Genomic DNA, 15,481 nt, shown 5'->3' on the forward strand with positions numbered 1-15,481 from the left:
ATGAAAACCTGTGAGTACATCAGCCAAGATGGAGCTTCAGTTTTGGCCTGATTTGGTGTCTGTCTTGAAAAAGATGAACAGTTGGATGGTCCTGGTGGTTCTGGTCATACTGTTTTTAATTATTGACCTAGTGAGAAAGAGACGACCCAGGAATTTCCCTCCAGGGCCGCAGCTCTTTCCTCTCGTGGGAACCGTTGTGGACTTTAAGCAGCCTCTCCATCTTGCACTGCAGAAGGTAAGAGCTCCATGGACATTTTCCCTATTAACAATATCTTTCCCTTCCATGATTCTTTCCACCACACTGAGAAGCAGCAAGAGCAGACTCTGCAGATCTGGGTATAAAATTACCACATGTTATAGATGATCCTTCTTGCTTTTATCTCTCACTATCACCTCCTTTTCCAGGGGAGTAGGATGGTCCAATGGAAAAGAAATCCATCTTGGAGCAAGACCTATATGTTCCTCCTTTCTCTTCCCATCTGACTGTGACCATTTCCTTCTGGACCCCAGAAAGGACTCAGAAGGGCTGGGCCAGGCTGGGGGACAGGAGAAAAGTGCTGTGTGACAGCTGAACTGTTTGGAGATCACCTCTGAAAATTGTCCTGTCATTGTCTTTGCTCAGAGGCCAACAACTCACCTCATCACATCTGAAAGAAACATTTTAAATCCTGAGTTATGTCCTGTGGCTTCTTCTATGTTGCAGAAAGAGGCAGTGATCTCTCTGGAAAGGTTTCCACATCTTTGGCTCCCACCAGAGACAAAAAGAGAGAGATTTTATATATATGCTAAGTATTCCTCTCTGAAAAGGTGGAAGAAGTTCTGGCATGCTGACTGCAAAAATCCTTTCTGGTGACTGCTTGTCTCTTGCTTTTGTGTCAGAGTGACACCAGCCTGTCTACCCTGGGTGTTCTCAGGCCTCCAGCATGGTTGGTCCCTGAGGGAATCCTCAGGGAAGGCTGAGGCAGCGAATTTAGAATAATTTGCCAATACACACAGTTGTTATGAAAATTAACCCCGTTTATTTACAAGCACACAATGACTGAGACACCCAATTGGTCCCAGGCTGGTTTCACGAGTCACCACAGCAGTGTGGGGTGACCCTGTAAGTCCTTCCATGTAGATTCATTCTAAGAAGAGGATGAGCTCCTTGACAGAGAGAAGATATGATCCCCCCTTTTACCCTTATACCTCTCAGAGGAGACACTAATGCCAGCAAAGTCCATGCAAGGAAAATGGCTGCCATTTGGCCATAAATGCAGTCAGGCTTAAAATTGGAAGTACGTGTCTAGCAATAAGCAGTTAGAGCTCCTGTCTAAATGGGAGAGCTGGAGAAGAAACCACACCACTCTAGACAAAAAGTTGATGAAAGGGACAATTTGTCATGCTTTGCCCTCAGCAGGAGGAGCCTGAGTGTGGTGACCCAGGTGGTGGGACAGAAAGGAACAGAGCAGATGCCCATCAGTTACAAAGCAAATTACATCCTTGTTACAAGCCAAACTGATGTAAACACCTGGTCCAGCCCAGGTCACAGTAGATAACAAATAGAAGCAATCCATCTCTCCCAAACTACAGCCCTCCAGCCCTTCTTATGCCTTCTCCAGCCTTCATGGAGTAGCTGAGATTGGATGGGACCTGCACACTTGGGTTTGGGTTTCTCTCAAGTCCCTTTTCTACAAGCAGGGTTAAATTCAAAGTCAGATTTCCCCGTTCAAGGTCTTGGCCTGGTGAGTTTTGAAAATCCCCATCTTCTTGTTCTCAGAGGACAATGGGCTCTCTTTCAGCTTACGGGTCAGTACGGGAACATCTTCAGCGTGCAGTTTGGAAGTCTGACATTCGTGGTGGTCAGCGGGTACCAGATGGTGAGAGAAGCTCTTGTCCACCAGGCTGAAACATTTGCTGATCGGCCAAATATTCCACTCCTCCAAGAAATATTTAGAGGCTTTGGTAAGCTACCAGGATTTTGGGACAAAACTTTCATCTCTTTGCAATGGTAACTGTTAGAGGGAAAGAAACGGGTTGAATTCAACCCTTGGGAGTTGCACCTGTGAAAGCCTGCACAGGGCAAGGCTAGAATACTCCTAATCTCAGAGGGGTATGTTTTAATCTCTGGGCAATTTAGGGATGAGCATGGGCTCAAAACCAGAGTTTAATGAAAGAGGAGATATAAATGCAAGATCTCTCAAGATCCATACACTTGCAGCGTTTCCCCTTGCTTTTCATTTCTCCTTTACTTTTCCTGCCTGGGTTGCACACAGCTCCAGAGACGGGGTGCTCCTGCCTGCAGCTCTGCCAACAGCGTGAGAGTACTCAGAGTATTTTGGCTTACACCTTTTTTCCCCACGCAAAGTGACAAAGTTGCAGATTAAAGCAAATCCATAAAGTTAGATCTTTAGCATAAGCCAATGACTCTTGAATTTTAATTCCCAGGCAAAGCCATAGCTTTTTCCACATTCACGAGCTTTATTTGCCTTGCTTTGGGGTTTTTGTCCATGATGAATGTCTGTTTCAGAATCCTAACACTCACAAATGACCCAGAGAGAGGATTGTTCACCTGTTTTTTCCACCTACAGGGCTCATATCATCCAACGGGCACATATGGAGGCAGCAGAGAAAGTTTGCTTCAGCAACACTGAAAAGCCTTGCTGTAAACTTTGAGGAGAAAGTGCAAGAGGAGAGTCGGTACCTCGTGGAGACAATTGAGGAGGAGAAAGGTGGGGGTTAATGCACAGCACTGTGCTCAGAGCTTCCAGCTAAATGAATGATGAGAAGTAAAACTCTTACCCCAGCACAGCCACAAACGTACAAAACATTTCTTCAATAGCACAAATCTCTATCTTACACTTCCAGACTGTGCCTTTTAGCACTTCTTGTAGACCTCAGGCCTCCTATTTTAGCTGTTCCTTATAAATATTAAGCAAATATATACCAGGTGGTTATTAAAACATGAGTGTTTACATGGCTAAGGAAGTGTCTCATGCATTCTGCAAAGGAATAAACGCAGCTCTCCTGCTATCAGGCACTTCCACTCAGAGGCTTAGTTAACCTCTGCTTGTCCTTGGCTTTGCAAAGTATTTTAAAACTTGTTTAGTCAGGCTTTCCTTTTGTATCCCACACAGATGAAGCGTGTGCCTTGCTCTTTTATGGTCCAGCTTTTAAAAACTGCCAGAGGGATATTTGTAAGAATAATTTGTATGTTGGTACATGGGTGATGTTGCACTTCAGCTTTAAATAGAAGCAGATGGGGTTGAGCTAATTCTATGGAGCTATATATAGTAAGCAAGAAAGACCTAAAAAGGAATTGTGAAATTATATACTAAACTTGCTCCATTTTAATTGCTGTTGCACTGAACAGGCCAAATACTCCATGTTGCCAATTGATTATAGTCTTCTATAGTCCTAATCAATAAACTAATTAGGCTGCTGGTTTGGGCCTTTCTTCCCATTAGTAATGACAAATAGTGGTCACGTCCATCACTCTAATATCTGAGCACCAGCCCAGTTTAATTACTTTCTTGAAGAGTGGAGAGATCAGCAGTGCTGCGAGGAGTGCCTTGCATTTCAAAGCGATATTCAACAGCATCTCGGGCTGGACTGGGCTTGTCACTGAGATCAGTCTCCTGTCACAGCAAGTGGCTCTCCAAGCTGCTGAAATGTGCCCAAGGAGATGCAGGTCTCTGCTCAGTAGCTCTCTCAGGGAACACAGATGTGACAAGCATCACATCACACTTCACTTTATGAATGAGCTCTATGGGCCACATGAGCTATTGCTGTGGCTTACAGGTGGGCACAGAGATCTGCAACCCTCCCCTCTCTCTCCTCCAGCTCCCTTGATTTCTTCATGCTGGACAACTAAAGCCCAGGGCAATGGTATTTTTTACAGTGTGGTTGTCCTGGGCTCCCAGCCCTGGGCAAAGCTTTGAGGGACCCTCTCCTGGTGTTTCAAATTGGCACCAAACACCGGCTGGAGCGGGCAAAGTTGACAGGCATAGCATGGCATGCTGCTGGTTGTTTTCCCTGGAAAATGCTTCAGACCCTGCTTGGGCAGCTCAGTGCTAATGCCACTGCCTGCCAGCAGCCTGGGCTGAACACAGGGTGGGATGTCCTGGCCCACAGGACTCAGGTTCCAGTGGGATGCTGGAGGCGATGGGGGTGGTGGATACCCCAGAACATGGGGTGAAGCCTGAGCACCACCGTGGGTGAGAAGCAGGTCTCAGCCCGATTCACAGCTGTGGACCTGGTAGAGAACATGGTTTTGACTGACACTGAACAGGAAAAACGAATGGAAGTTGTCTTTGGGATCATAGAATCATGGCCAGATTTATGTGGGAAAGATCCTTAAGTTCATTGAGTCCCAACATTAACCCAGCATTGCTTTGTTCACCAGTAGACCATGGCTCCAAATGCCACATCCACGCACCTTTCAAACACTCCAGGAATGGTGACTCCACCACTGCCCTGGGCAGCCCCTTCCAAAGCCTGCCATCCTTTCAAATGAAGATATTTTCCCTCATATGCAGTCAAAATCTCCTCGGGCACCACTTGTGGCTGTTTCTTATTATCCCTTGTTCCTTGGGAGACAAGACCAAACCCCACCTGGCCACAACCTCCCTTCAGGCAGTTTTCTTTCCCTTTCTTTCTTCCAGGACAACCCTTTGACCCTCATTACAAAATTAATAGTGCTGTTTCGAACATCATCTGTTCCATAACTTTTGGGAACCGCTTTGACTACCATGACAACCGTTTCCAGGAACTGCTGCACTCCCTGGCTGAAACGCTGCTGCTCATCGGAAGTTTCTGGGGCCAGGTAAAGCCACTCGGACCTTTATCCAGCTTCAGCTGAATGCAACAGCTCAGAAAATGGGGTTTCTAAGGCACTGGTGTAATCTGCATTTTCCTGTACAAAAAGAGCCATGTTTAAAGGAAAATGTCCAGGAGAATTGCTTTATATTAGATTGGATTTATACATAAAGTCTATCAAGAAAGCAAGGAACTAAGTTAAAATTATTGGGATGAAATGGAGAATAAAAAAACACTACAGGATTTTGAAACCAATCTTATGCCTGATACAACCAAAGAACAACAGAAAAACCTTAAAGGAATCTGTTTCTACAAAAAGAACTAGTAACACTGTGACAATTCCTATCTTTTCCCACACCGATATCCCAACCAGTTTCTTAAATAACTTCTATTTATGGAAAAGAAATCGAGATTCCAGGTTTAGAAACAAAGCAGGCGGATCTGGTGATGTATTTTCTGCATGGCCACGCACCATGGTCTGATCTCTGTGCCCTCCATGGGGACACACTAAGGGGCTCATCTGCATGCACCTCACCTGTGGCCACCTCACATTAGGGGGCAGCTTTGGCCACTCAGCATTTGAGAACTTTATCAGCAGAAAATATCTGTCCAATTCTTATCTTATTTGCACATGTTCACACCTGTGTAAGTAAATTTGGACTGTTTTGGCAAGGATGATTTTTTTCATGATAGCAAGCAGAGTTAATAAATTAATTGAGAGTCTAAACCTCTCAACTATGATACCTGCTCTTTTCTAACTCAAAAAAATGCTCTTTTGCTCTGTTTGATTTCTTACCAGCTCTATAATGCTTTTCCTTTGATCATGAGATGGTTACCAGGACCCTTCAGGAAAATCTTCAGGCACTGGGAGAAACTTCAATATTTTGTGAAAGAAGTAATTGCAAAGCACAAGGAGGATTTAGACCAGTCCGAGGCAGGAGATTATATTGACTGTTACCTGAAGGAAATAGAAAAGGTAAGAAGTAAATAAATAAAGATTAACCCATAGAATGAGCAGAGAAGCTTCAGGGCTGCTTTGTCAGGGGAGCTCTTGCCTCACACGTTGCCTTTCCCTCCCTATCTCTGCCACATCAAAATTTAGCAGCAACAGAAGCCTGATCACAGAGAAAACACAGAGATTTTATTTTTTTTTTTTAATTTGAAAGAATTTATACTTTGTCTTCTTCCCTTTTTCGTCCTGTCACGCGGCATAGGAGGACTCTCAGGGAACATGTTCATGTTTCTGTGAGCACTCACATGCCTGTGTTTGCTACTGTGAAACTTGACATTTAAAAATGCTACCTGCTTTCAAGAGCCACTCTACAGCAACCAGGGTGTCTTTCAAAACAGTCCACAGGGCTTGAAATCCATTAGTGAAACTTAAGGCCAAGTAAATTTTCATGTCCAGGTGTAGATAATAAAGGAGCAGTAGGACTTCAGTTACACACAGGTGGTTTTGGACTGGGTTTTAAAAGCATCCCCTCCAGAATGAGAGTTTTCATTGCCATGTTTTTCCTCCAAGTTTAAGGGTGACACCAGCTCCTATTTCCATGAGGAAAACCTGCTGTGCTGCACCTTGGACCTGTTCTTAACTGGGACTGAGACGACGGCGACCGCCATCCGCTGGGCTCTGCTCTACATGGCCGCGTACCCCCACATTCAGGGTAGGGCCACTGCGGGGTCCTTTGCTTAGCCCAAAATTAGGTAAGGGAACCTCAGGGAACAGAGTTATCCCAGCTCTGCCACGTCTGCACAGGATATGCCTGTGCCCCAGCTATCCTCTTGGAAAAATTTTGAAGACAAGTCTTAGGAGAAGCCATTGAGGGCACTGGGAGTGTTTAGCCCAGAAAAAAGGAGGCTTGGGGGTGACCTTCTTGTGCTCTACAAGTCCCTGAAAGGAGGGTGCAACCAAATGGGGTTGGTCTCTTCTCCCAAGGTATAAGTGATAGGATAAGGGGAAATGGCCTCAGGTTGTGCCAGGAGAGGTTTACCTTGGATATTAGGGGAAATTCCTTCACTGAAAAGGTTGTCCATCCCTAGAACAGTCTGCCCAGGGGAGCGGTGCAATCACCTTGGAAGTGTTCAAAAGGAGTGTGGATGTGGCACTTGGGGACATAGGTTGGTGGTGGCTGGGCAGTGGTGATTTAATGGTTGGACTTGATCATTTAAGAGAGCTTCTCCAACCCTAAAAATTCTACGAAGAGGGCTATTTTGAATTTTCTTTTTCTCCCCGTAGAGAAAGTGCAGCAGGAGATCGACGCCGTGGTTGGGCAGTGCCGGCAGCCCTCGATGGCTGACAAGGAGAAGATGCCCTACACCAGCGCCGTGCTGAGCGAGGTCCTGCGTGTGGGCAACGTGGTGCCACTGGGTGTGCCCCGCATGGCCACCAGCGACACCACCCTGGCCGGCTTTCACCTGCCCAAAGTGCGTGAGACCACTTCATTCCACCAGCCTTCATCCCACCAGAGCAAGGTCTTCATGGCCCAAGCCCTGAATCTCACCTGGAGGGGAACTAGCCAGCAGGATCTTATAGAAATAGCCCAATTATTTATAAAATACGAGCCCTCCTGATGGATTGTGTGGGGCTGAGCTCAGTCAGTAGAACATGCGACTCTCAATCTCCAGGTCATGGGTTCGAGCCGCACGTTGGGCGCCAATCTGTAGGGAGCGCTGGACTCCAGGATGGTCCGGATGGATGGAGACGAGAGATCTCTGAAGTCTGGTCTTAGAATATGTGGTTCATTAGAAAGGGTGAAGGGCCCTGCTTGCAGTTGCCAGGCGCAGCTTGTGGCAAGCCCTAGGGAGTAGGGGCAGGGAGAGGCAACGGGCAGAGGATGCCAGGAGAGGGCTCCAAGAGGAAGTTCCAAGAGAGTGCTGGTCCCTCAGGCACACCTTATCAGGGAGCTTCAACGTGGGCTGGAACAAGACTTGGGCCAATGGGGTTACAGATACCTGATACTTCAGGGGAGGTTACAGATGTGGGATGAACCATACATTGGGGGGTGAGACAGAACTTTCCATTTGACTTTTGAACCTATCTGTAGGTAAAAGAGCATTGTTTAATCCAAAGAGGGGATTGCTTTCAATCTGGCTATACTATTGTTTTCTAGTTGTTCAGTAACTAAGGTTTGGTATCTCAAATCTTGTTCTCATCTCAGTATCTGTATTTTCTAAATCTTTTGCCAGGCAATCATATTTATAAGGCTTTCCTATTTCATCTTTCCTGAAACCAGGGTCTTCATGGCCCAAGCACCAAATCTCACCTGGAGGGGAACTAGCCAGCAGGATCTTATAGAAATATCACAATTATTTAGAAAATACGAGCCCTCCTGATGGATTCTGCAGGGCTGTTATGGGTCTCACATCCTTACAGAGGAGAATTGTGAGATCCTCATAGTGTTGGCTGTAAGGTTTATGCCTTAAATTTTGTAAAAGTCACCCTCAACACATTACAGGAATAGAGGAAACATAGGAAAGTAAACTGTTTGGGTTTGTTAATTCTACACAATATTAATAATCATCTATTAAAATTAGTAACCCTTGATGAAAGGTAAGTAATGAGTATTGTTTCACACTCTGTTCTGCAATTACAAAAGCAAATATGGGATTTATATATAAGTGGTCTCTTCCCTCTATATGACTGGTTGCAATGAGGCAAATTTTTAAAATCCAGGCATTTTCCTCCACATTGATTAGAATATTTCTCTTGCTGATGGAGAATGTGGAGATAAACCAGATCAGTTTTATTTTGTTTTTTAAAACTACATTTAAAGACATCAATTGAAAATTACTTGATTAAATTGCTTCAAGGTCCTATGAGAATGCAGTGCTACCAGTTTAAACTTGGTTTGCGTGAACATCACCTCTTACTGCAGCTCAGGATGCAGATCAACACTCGGTGATCTATAAAGGCACACAGAAGTGAACAATCCTGCAGGATTTCACCCTCATTTAATTACATAGCTTGGGGGGAAAAGTCTGTTTTGCCCTTAAAACTGTGTAGTTTACGGAGATAATAACAACCCAGTCTGGCAACATGTTGGATCCTCTCTGTGGCATAATCGCACCTTTTCCCCGCCTCTCGCAGGGCACCACCCTGATGACCAGCCTGACTTCAGTGATGTTCGACAAAAACGTGTGGGAGACTCCAAACACCTTTAATCCTGAACATTTCCTGGAAAACGGCCTGTACAGGAGACGGGAGGCTTTTCTGCCCTTCTCTGCAGGTAGGATGATGGATGGGGGGGGGCGGCTTTTCCTCTTGCAAAGCTTTTACTTTTTCCCCAAAACACTGCTTATAGAATAGGGGGTACCACTCCTGTCCAGCTTCCAGCCCATCCCCACAGTGAAAATCCCAGTCACCGTTAATAGAGGCTGCTCGGAGAGGGTAGGACATCAGTTTGTTACTGCAAGATTAAAAAAAAGGCTTTTCTTCTTGCATAAGTTACGTAACTGGGTTGTTCAGGCAGTTTCTGCTCTTCGCCTTTCAGAACAGGCACAGTTTGCTTGGCAGTAAAGTTCTGGGGCAGGTTTGAGCAGATTGTGTGGGTGAACATTGCCACCTAACCTTTCTGGGAAGAAAAGCTGCCGCAGCCTGTGCAAGGCGGCGCGGGCCAGAGGAGGCTCGGAGCTGGCTGGAGCTCGCTGGGGACCCTGTCGAGTTATTTGTGCTCCTTTTCCAGGCAAGAGGGCTTGTCCCGGGGAGCAGCTCGCCAGGACCGAGCTCTTCATCTTCTTCGTGGCCCTGCTGCAGAAGTTCACCTTCCAGGCCCCAGCAGCGCTGTCCTTCGCCTTCACGCTCAGCCTCACGCGCTGCCCCAAACCCTTCCAGCTCTGCGCCGTGCCCCGCCACTGAGGCAGGCCTGGGGCTGCCCCACAGCCCCCTGCAGCCTCACAAGCTGGGGAATCCCCTTCTCCTGGCCACCCCAGAGATGTTGGGCTGAAATGATGGGCATTTCATCCCATCAACCCAGGTTCAGCAGCCACTGGAATCTGGGTGGTAGGGAAAGGGCTCAAGGGCCACATCCCACATGCTGCAGCAAACACAACACTTTCGGCTCTTCCCTTCACCTCATTCCTGCTCCCTGCTACCAGTCTGATAATATGCATTGATTTAAAAGCCTTATTACCTAATTTCTACTGTCAGAGATTCCCAGGAAGGTGTCTGCCAGCTGCAAAAGCATGGTTTGATGTTGAATTTCCCATAGGGAATATGTCCATCACCCAGAGACCCCTTAGCAGCCCCTAATGCTGCAGCACCCAAATAGCCAAGGGCTCCTGAGGTGTCTTTGCTCAGAGAGAGCTGCTGACCTTGGACACAAGCTCTGGACTCATGACACAGCATCAATTTGGACTTTCAGGTGGCCACAACTAATCCTGAGCCTCAACTGGGCTCGGGCTCAGGGTGCTGGACACTCCCTGCAGCACCACATTGCTGCTGTGCGATGGAAATCACAGAATCAAAGAATAGTTTGGCTTGAAAGGGACCTTAAAGATCAGCCCCTCTGCCATGGGTAGGGACACCTTCCACAAAATCAGGTTGCTTCAAGCCCCTATCCAGCCTGGCCTTGGACACTTCCAGGGATAAAAAATATCTAAGCAGAGATCTCTGCAGCAGCAGCAAGTGTGTTTTTGAATCTCAAAGAACATGTGGGAATTTTAACTAGGAGGCTACAGGGGAGTAGAAGCTGTTTCTACCAAAGCCCAACCCAAGTGGGATGACACAGGGAGCTGTGTTTCCAGCAGATCTGGAAGAGCTATAAAAATATGATATAACAATTTTATATTAGAAAAGCAAAAGGTTTGCACTAGTAAAATACAAATCAGAAAGGCTGTAACAAAATAATCCTCTGGGGTTGGTGGGGAGCAGTTCACCTGAAGCGCAGCAGAAAGGGAACAGCAGAGGGTGTTGGAAGGGTCGTGCCTGTGGCAGCTCAGCACTGGCCCTCAGGAAGGAAGTGTTGGAACAGCGGCTTTGTGGTGGGAAATCGTGAGTTCAGCACTTCCCCTCTGCTTCTGGCAAAGATTTGTGTCTGTGTGTGACAGCATGGGCATAGCCGGGGGCTGAGGGAGCGGCTGGGTCAGGGCACCCTGCATGATGGACGCGGCTTCTTCCTTTGCCAGGCCTCTTTGCATAAGAGTTAATTAAATATGCAACCTGTAGAGAATTTTTCCATTTATGTGACCGAGCATTTGTGCTTAGAAATGCTGTCTCCTGCGTGCTTCAGTCTGGACTATAGTCACAGCAAAGATTCTTCTTCTTGCTTTTGTTTTGTTTTGCTTCTCACCTTTCATAAGTGACTTTTCTGTGGGTACCCACGTAGGATATGGACTAGTTAGGAGGAAAAGAGGATTACATCGAGTTTCATTTCCACTGGTTTTCTCCTCTGTCCCCGGCAATAGTGGCTTTGCTGTGGTACAAAGCAAAGTAAAAAAAAATCCTGTGCAGTGACAGATTTGTGCCACAGGGGAGAGTCCTCTGCACATCACATCCCTGCCACGCTGGGCACACGGGATTCTGTCACTGAGCTGTCCTTCCCACTGATCACTGTAATCCTATTGTGCTTTTAATTATTGTTTCACAGTCACAGGCTCCCATGTAGTGTTCTTTTGTTTGTAAAAGAGAAAACGTAAAAGATACAGGGACTTTTATTAACCTATGAAGTCTTCAACGGCATTCGGGACAAGGCACTGGTTTCTCTCCATTTTTGTGTTCGTTCTACTTGTAGGTCTGACCTCTGGCTTGTAGCTACAGCTTGTATTATCTGCACTGGCTTAGCAAATAAATATTGATCTCTTCTCTCTTTCATTTCCAACTTGCTGTTCCCCGTTTGCTGCCTTATCCCATCCAGGAAGCTGTAAATAATATTTCAAAGCAAGAAGGGTTGGGTTGCAGATAACTTTTGCCCCTAAAAATGACTCCTGCCATAGCCAAAGTGCAGGTCTGTCAGCCTGCTTCTAAGATAATGAAAGACAGGGACAGCAAAGCTTTTAAAAATGGTGAAAGACCAGAGAATACCAGAATTTTTTTCCAATTATTGTTTCATATGAAAAGCTGCACTTCTTTTTCCTTAAAAATTAAAGCTTTCTTTAAAGCTGAAGACACAGCATCCCTGCCCATGGCAGGAGGTTGGAACCAGAGGATCTTTAAGTTCCCATTACACCTCAACCATCATAGGATTCTATGGCAGTAAAAAATGACCATCCTTCAGAATTTTTCATATTAAATTCTCATTCAACCCAAACCATCATAAGATTCTGCGGCAGTAAAAACTGACCATCCCTCAGAATTTCTCACATTAAGTTCTAGGCAATTAATTTTGAAACTCATTCTTTATAGTTTTGCTATAGGACAAATTTAGATTCCTCTTAAAAGGAGAAAAAATAAAAGAAAATAAAGAAAGAGAGAGCTGGGACCAAGTTGTAGCTAAATATCAGCAGGCGACACAAGATTCATTCCAAGTCATAGAGGTCACTGTCAGTCCACTGCAGCCTTCCCCCAGGATAGTGTGAAGCTTTATTCAAAGGAGAGTTTTGGAAAACCCAGGAGATTTAAATGCATAAGGTCCAATCCCACGGCAAGCACATGAGCCTATGTTCTCACTCTTGAAATTAAGCTCCTTTAAGTCTCATCTGTGTGGCTGGGAGAGCCCTGGGCCCCTGCAGTTCTTCCCTAGTCTGAACCTCCCCTGACGGCTCCAGCAAAGCCAGGAAGGTTTTGGTGGGCACTGAAGGCACCCAGCCCATGCAGATGGTGCTTAGCACTTAACAGGATCAGCCCCTCAGCCCCTTGTGTGGTGCCATCACCTCAGATGCCTCACCATCCCTGAAACTACGCGACGCCCACCACATGTGATCGGCCCCATAAGCTGCTTTCACCTCACCTCAGATGTTTGCTCTGCTGATAATCCCAGTGGGGTGTCCATATAAAGGAGCCCTTGTTCCTTGTTCAGGGCAAAAGGGAGGAATGCTCTCCCATAAGAAAATTAGGGAGTTGACAGAGATGTAAAGCTAAAAGTTTTGCAAGATTGCTTTGGCTTGGCCAAACGTTGTGAGGTTTCAGGGTTGTTTTTGGAGATCCTGGTGTTTAAAGTTAGTTATTCAGCAGGTGGTCTGGCAGAAGCTGTGTATGGAAAGGCTGCTCCAGTCAGCTATCAGCATTTTAGCTTTTTTTTGTTTCTTCTCCAGTCCTTGCTTACTCCCGTTTTTTCAAATGTAATACCAGAATCAAGTCTCTTCCTGGGATGAAAACCTGCGAGTACATCAGCCAAGATGGAGCTTCAGTTTTGGCCTGATTTGGTGTCTGTCTTGAAAAAGATGAACAGTTGGATGGTCCTGGTGGTTCTGGTCATACTGATTTTAATTATTGACCTAGTGAGAAAGAGACGACCCAGGAATTTCCCTCCAGGGCCGCAGCTCTTTCCTCTCGTGGGAACCGTTGTGGACTTTAAGCAGCCTCTCCATCTTGCACTGCAGAAGGTAAGAGCTCCATGGACATTTTCCCTATTAACAATATCTTTCCCTTCCATGGCTCTTTCCACCACACTGAGAAGCAGCAAGAGCAGACTCTGCAGAGCTGGGTATATAATAACCACATGTTATAGATGACCCTTCTTGCTTTTATCTCTCACTATCACCTCCTTTTTCAGGGGAGTAGGATGGTCCAATGGAAAAGAAATCCATCATGGAGCAAGACCTATATGTTCCTCCTTTCTCTTCCCATCTGACTGTGACCATTTCCTTCTGGACCCCAGAAAGGACTCAGAAGGGCTGGGCCAGGCTGGGGGACAGGAGAAAAGTGCTGTGTGACAGCTGAACTGTTTGGAGATCACCTCTGAAAATTGTCCTGTCATTGTCTTTGCTCAGAGGCCAACAACTCACCTCATCACATCTGAAAGAAACATTTTAAATCCTGAGTTATGTCCTGTGGCTTCTTCTATGTTGCAGAAAGAGGCAGTAATCTCTCTGGAAAGGTTTCCATATCTTTGGCTCCCACCAGAGACAAAAAGAGAGAGATTTTATACATATGCTAAGTGTTCCTCTCTGAAAAGGTGGAAGAAGTTCTGGCATGCTGACTGCAAAAATCCTTTCTGGTGACTGTTTGTCTCTTGCTTTTGTGTCAGAGTGACACCAGCCTGTCTACCCTTGGTGTTCTCAGGCCTCCAGCATGGTTGGTCCCTGAGGGAATCCTCAGGGAAGGCTGAGGCAGCGAATTTAGAATAATTTGCCAATACACACAGTTGTTATGAAAATTAACCCTGTTTATTTACAAGCACACAATGACTGAGACACCCAATTGGTCCCAGGCTGGTGTCACAAGTCACCACAGCAGTGTGGGGTGACCCTGTGAGTCCTTCCATGTAGATTCATTCTAAGAAGAGGATGAGCTCCTTGACAGAGGGAAGATATGATCCCCCCTTTTACCCTTATACATCTCAGAGGAGACACTAATGCCAGCAAAGTCCATGCAAGGAAAATGGCTGCCATTTGGCCATAAATGCACTCAGGCTTAAAATTGGAAGTACGTGTCTAGCAATAAGCAGTTAGAGCTCCTGTCTAAATGGGAGAGCTGGAGAAGAAACCACACCACTCTAGACAAAAAGTTGATGAAAGGGACAATTTGTCATGCTTTGCCCTCAGCAGGAGGAGTCTGAGTGTGGTGACCCAGGTGGTGGGACAGAAAGGAACAGAGCAGATGCCCATCAGTTACAAAGCAAATTACATCCTTGTCACAAGCCAAACTGATGTAAACACCTGGTCCAGCCCTGGTCACAGTAGATAACAAATAGAAGCAATCCATCTCTCCCAAACTACAGCCCTCCAGCCCTTCTTATGCCTTCTCCAGCCTTCATGGAGGAGCTGAGATTGGATGGGACCTGCACGCTTGGGTTTGGGTTTCTCTCAAGTCCCTTTGCTTCAAGCAGGGTTAAATTCAAAGTCAGATTTCCCTGTTCAAGGTCTTGGCCTGGTGAGTTTTGAAAATCCCCATCTTCTTGTTCTCAGAGGACAATGGGCTCTCTTTCAGCTTACGGGTCAGTACGGGAACATCTTCAGCGTGCAGTTTGGAAGTCTGACATTCGTGGTGGTCAGCGGGTACCAGATGGTGAGAGAAGCTCTTGTCCACCAGGCTGAAACATTTGCTGATCGGCCAAATATTCCACTCCTCCAAGAAATATTTCGAGGCTTTGGTAAGATACCAGGATTTTGGGACAAACCTTTCATCTCTTTGCAATGGTAACTGTTAGAGGGAAAGAAACGGGTTGAATTCAACCCTTGGGAGTTGCACCTGTGAAAGCCTGCACAGGGCAAGGCTAGAATACTCCTAATCTCAGAGGGGTATGTTTTAATCTCTGGGCAATTTAGGGATGAGCATGGGCTCAAAACCAGAGTTTAATGAAAGAGGAGATACAAATGCAAGCTCTCTCAAGATCCATACACTTGCAGCGTTTCCCCTTGCTTTTCATTTCTCCTTTACTTTTCCTGCCTGGGTTGCACACAGCTCCAGAGACGGGGTGCTCCTGCCTGCAGCTCTGCCAACAGCGTGAGAGTACTCAGAGTATTTTGGCTTACACCTTTTTTCCCCACGCAAAGTGACAAAGTTGCAGATTAAAGCAAATCCATAAAGTTAGATCTTTAGCATAAGCCAATGACTCTTGAATTTTAATTCCCAGGCAAAGCCACAGCC

At 46.1% G+C, this 15,481-nt stretch overlaps 2 protein-coding genes across 2 annotated transcripts in view; both read left to right on the forward strand.

Annotated features, from left to right (window-relative positions):
* On the forward strand, nucleotides 1–9,749 carry CYP2J19A (cytochrome P450 2J19A). Its single transcript, XM_030278640.4, has 9 exons — nucleotides 1–235; nucleotides 1,782–1,944; nucleotides 2,571–2,711; nucleotides 4,644–4,804; nucleotides 5,597–5,773; nucleotides 6,320–6,461; nucleotides 7,034–7,221; nucleotides 8,885–9,023; nucleotides 9,480–9,749. Exons 1-9 carry the CDS (start codon nucleotides 29–31, stop codon nucleotides 9,650–9,652), a joined length of 1,491 nt encoding a protein of 496 aa, XP_030134500.4. The 5' UTR covers nucleotides 1–28; the 3' UTR covers nucleotides 9,653–9,749.
* The window catches only part of CYP2J40 (cytochrome P450 2J40), a 20,595-nt gene continuing 14,001 nt past the window's right edge, over nucleotides 8,888–15,481 (forward strand). The window contains exons 1-3 of the mRNA XM_072932949.1: nucleotides 8,888–9,023; nucleotides 13,022–13,275; nucleotides 14,822–14,984. Coding sequence (XP_072789050.1) covers nucleotides 13,069–13,275; nucleotides 14,822–14,984 — 370 coding nt within the window. The 5' untranslated portion in view covers nucleotides 8,888–9,023; nucleotides 13,022–13,068. The remainder of the gene's footprint in view (nucleotides 9,024–13,021; nucleotides 13,276–14,821; nucleotides 14,985–15,481) is intronic.

Source organism: Taeniopygia guttata, chromosome 8 (genome assembly GCF_048771995.1).
Source record: "Taeniopygia guttata chromosome 8, bTaeGut7.mat, whole genome shotgun sequence".
NCBI lineage: Eukaryota > Metazoa > Chordata > Aves > Passeriformes > Estrildidae > Taeniopygia > Taeniopygia guttata.

Bases quoted from the DNA above. Each gene is read 5' to 3' on its own strand.
- CYP2J19A (XM_030278640.4), top strand. From the start codon at position 29: ATGGAGCTTCAGTTTTGGCCTGATTTGGTGTCTGTCTTGAAAAAGATG. The intron at 2,712-4,643 runs GTGGGGGTTAAT...TCTTTCTTCCAG, and splicing joins GACAATTGAGGAGGAGAAAG to GACAACCCTTTGACCCTCAT. The intron at 5,774-6,319 runs GTAAGAAGTAAA...TTTTCCTCCAAG, and splicing joins ACCTGAAGGAAATAGAAAAG to TTTAAGGGTGACACCAGCTC.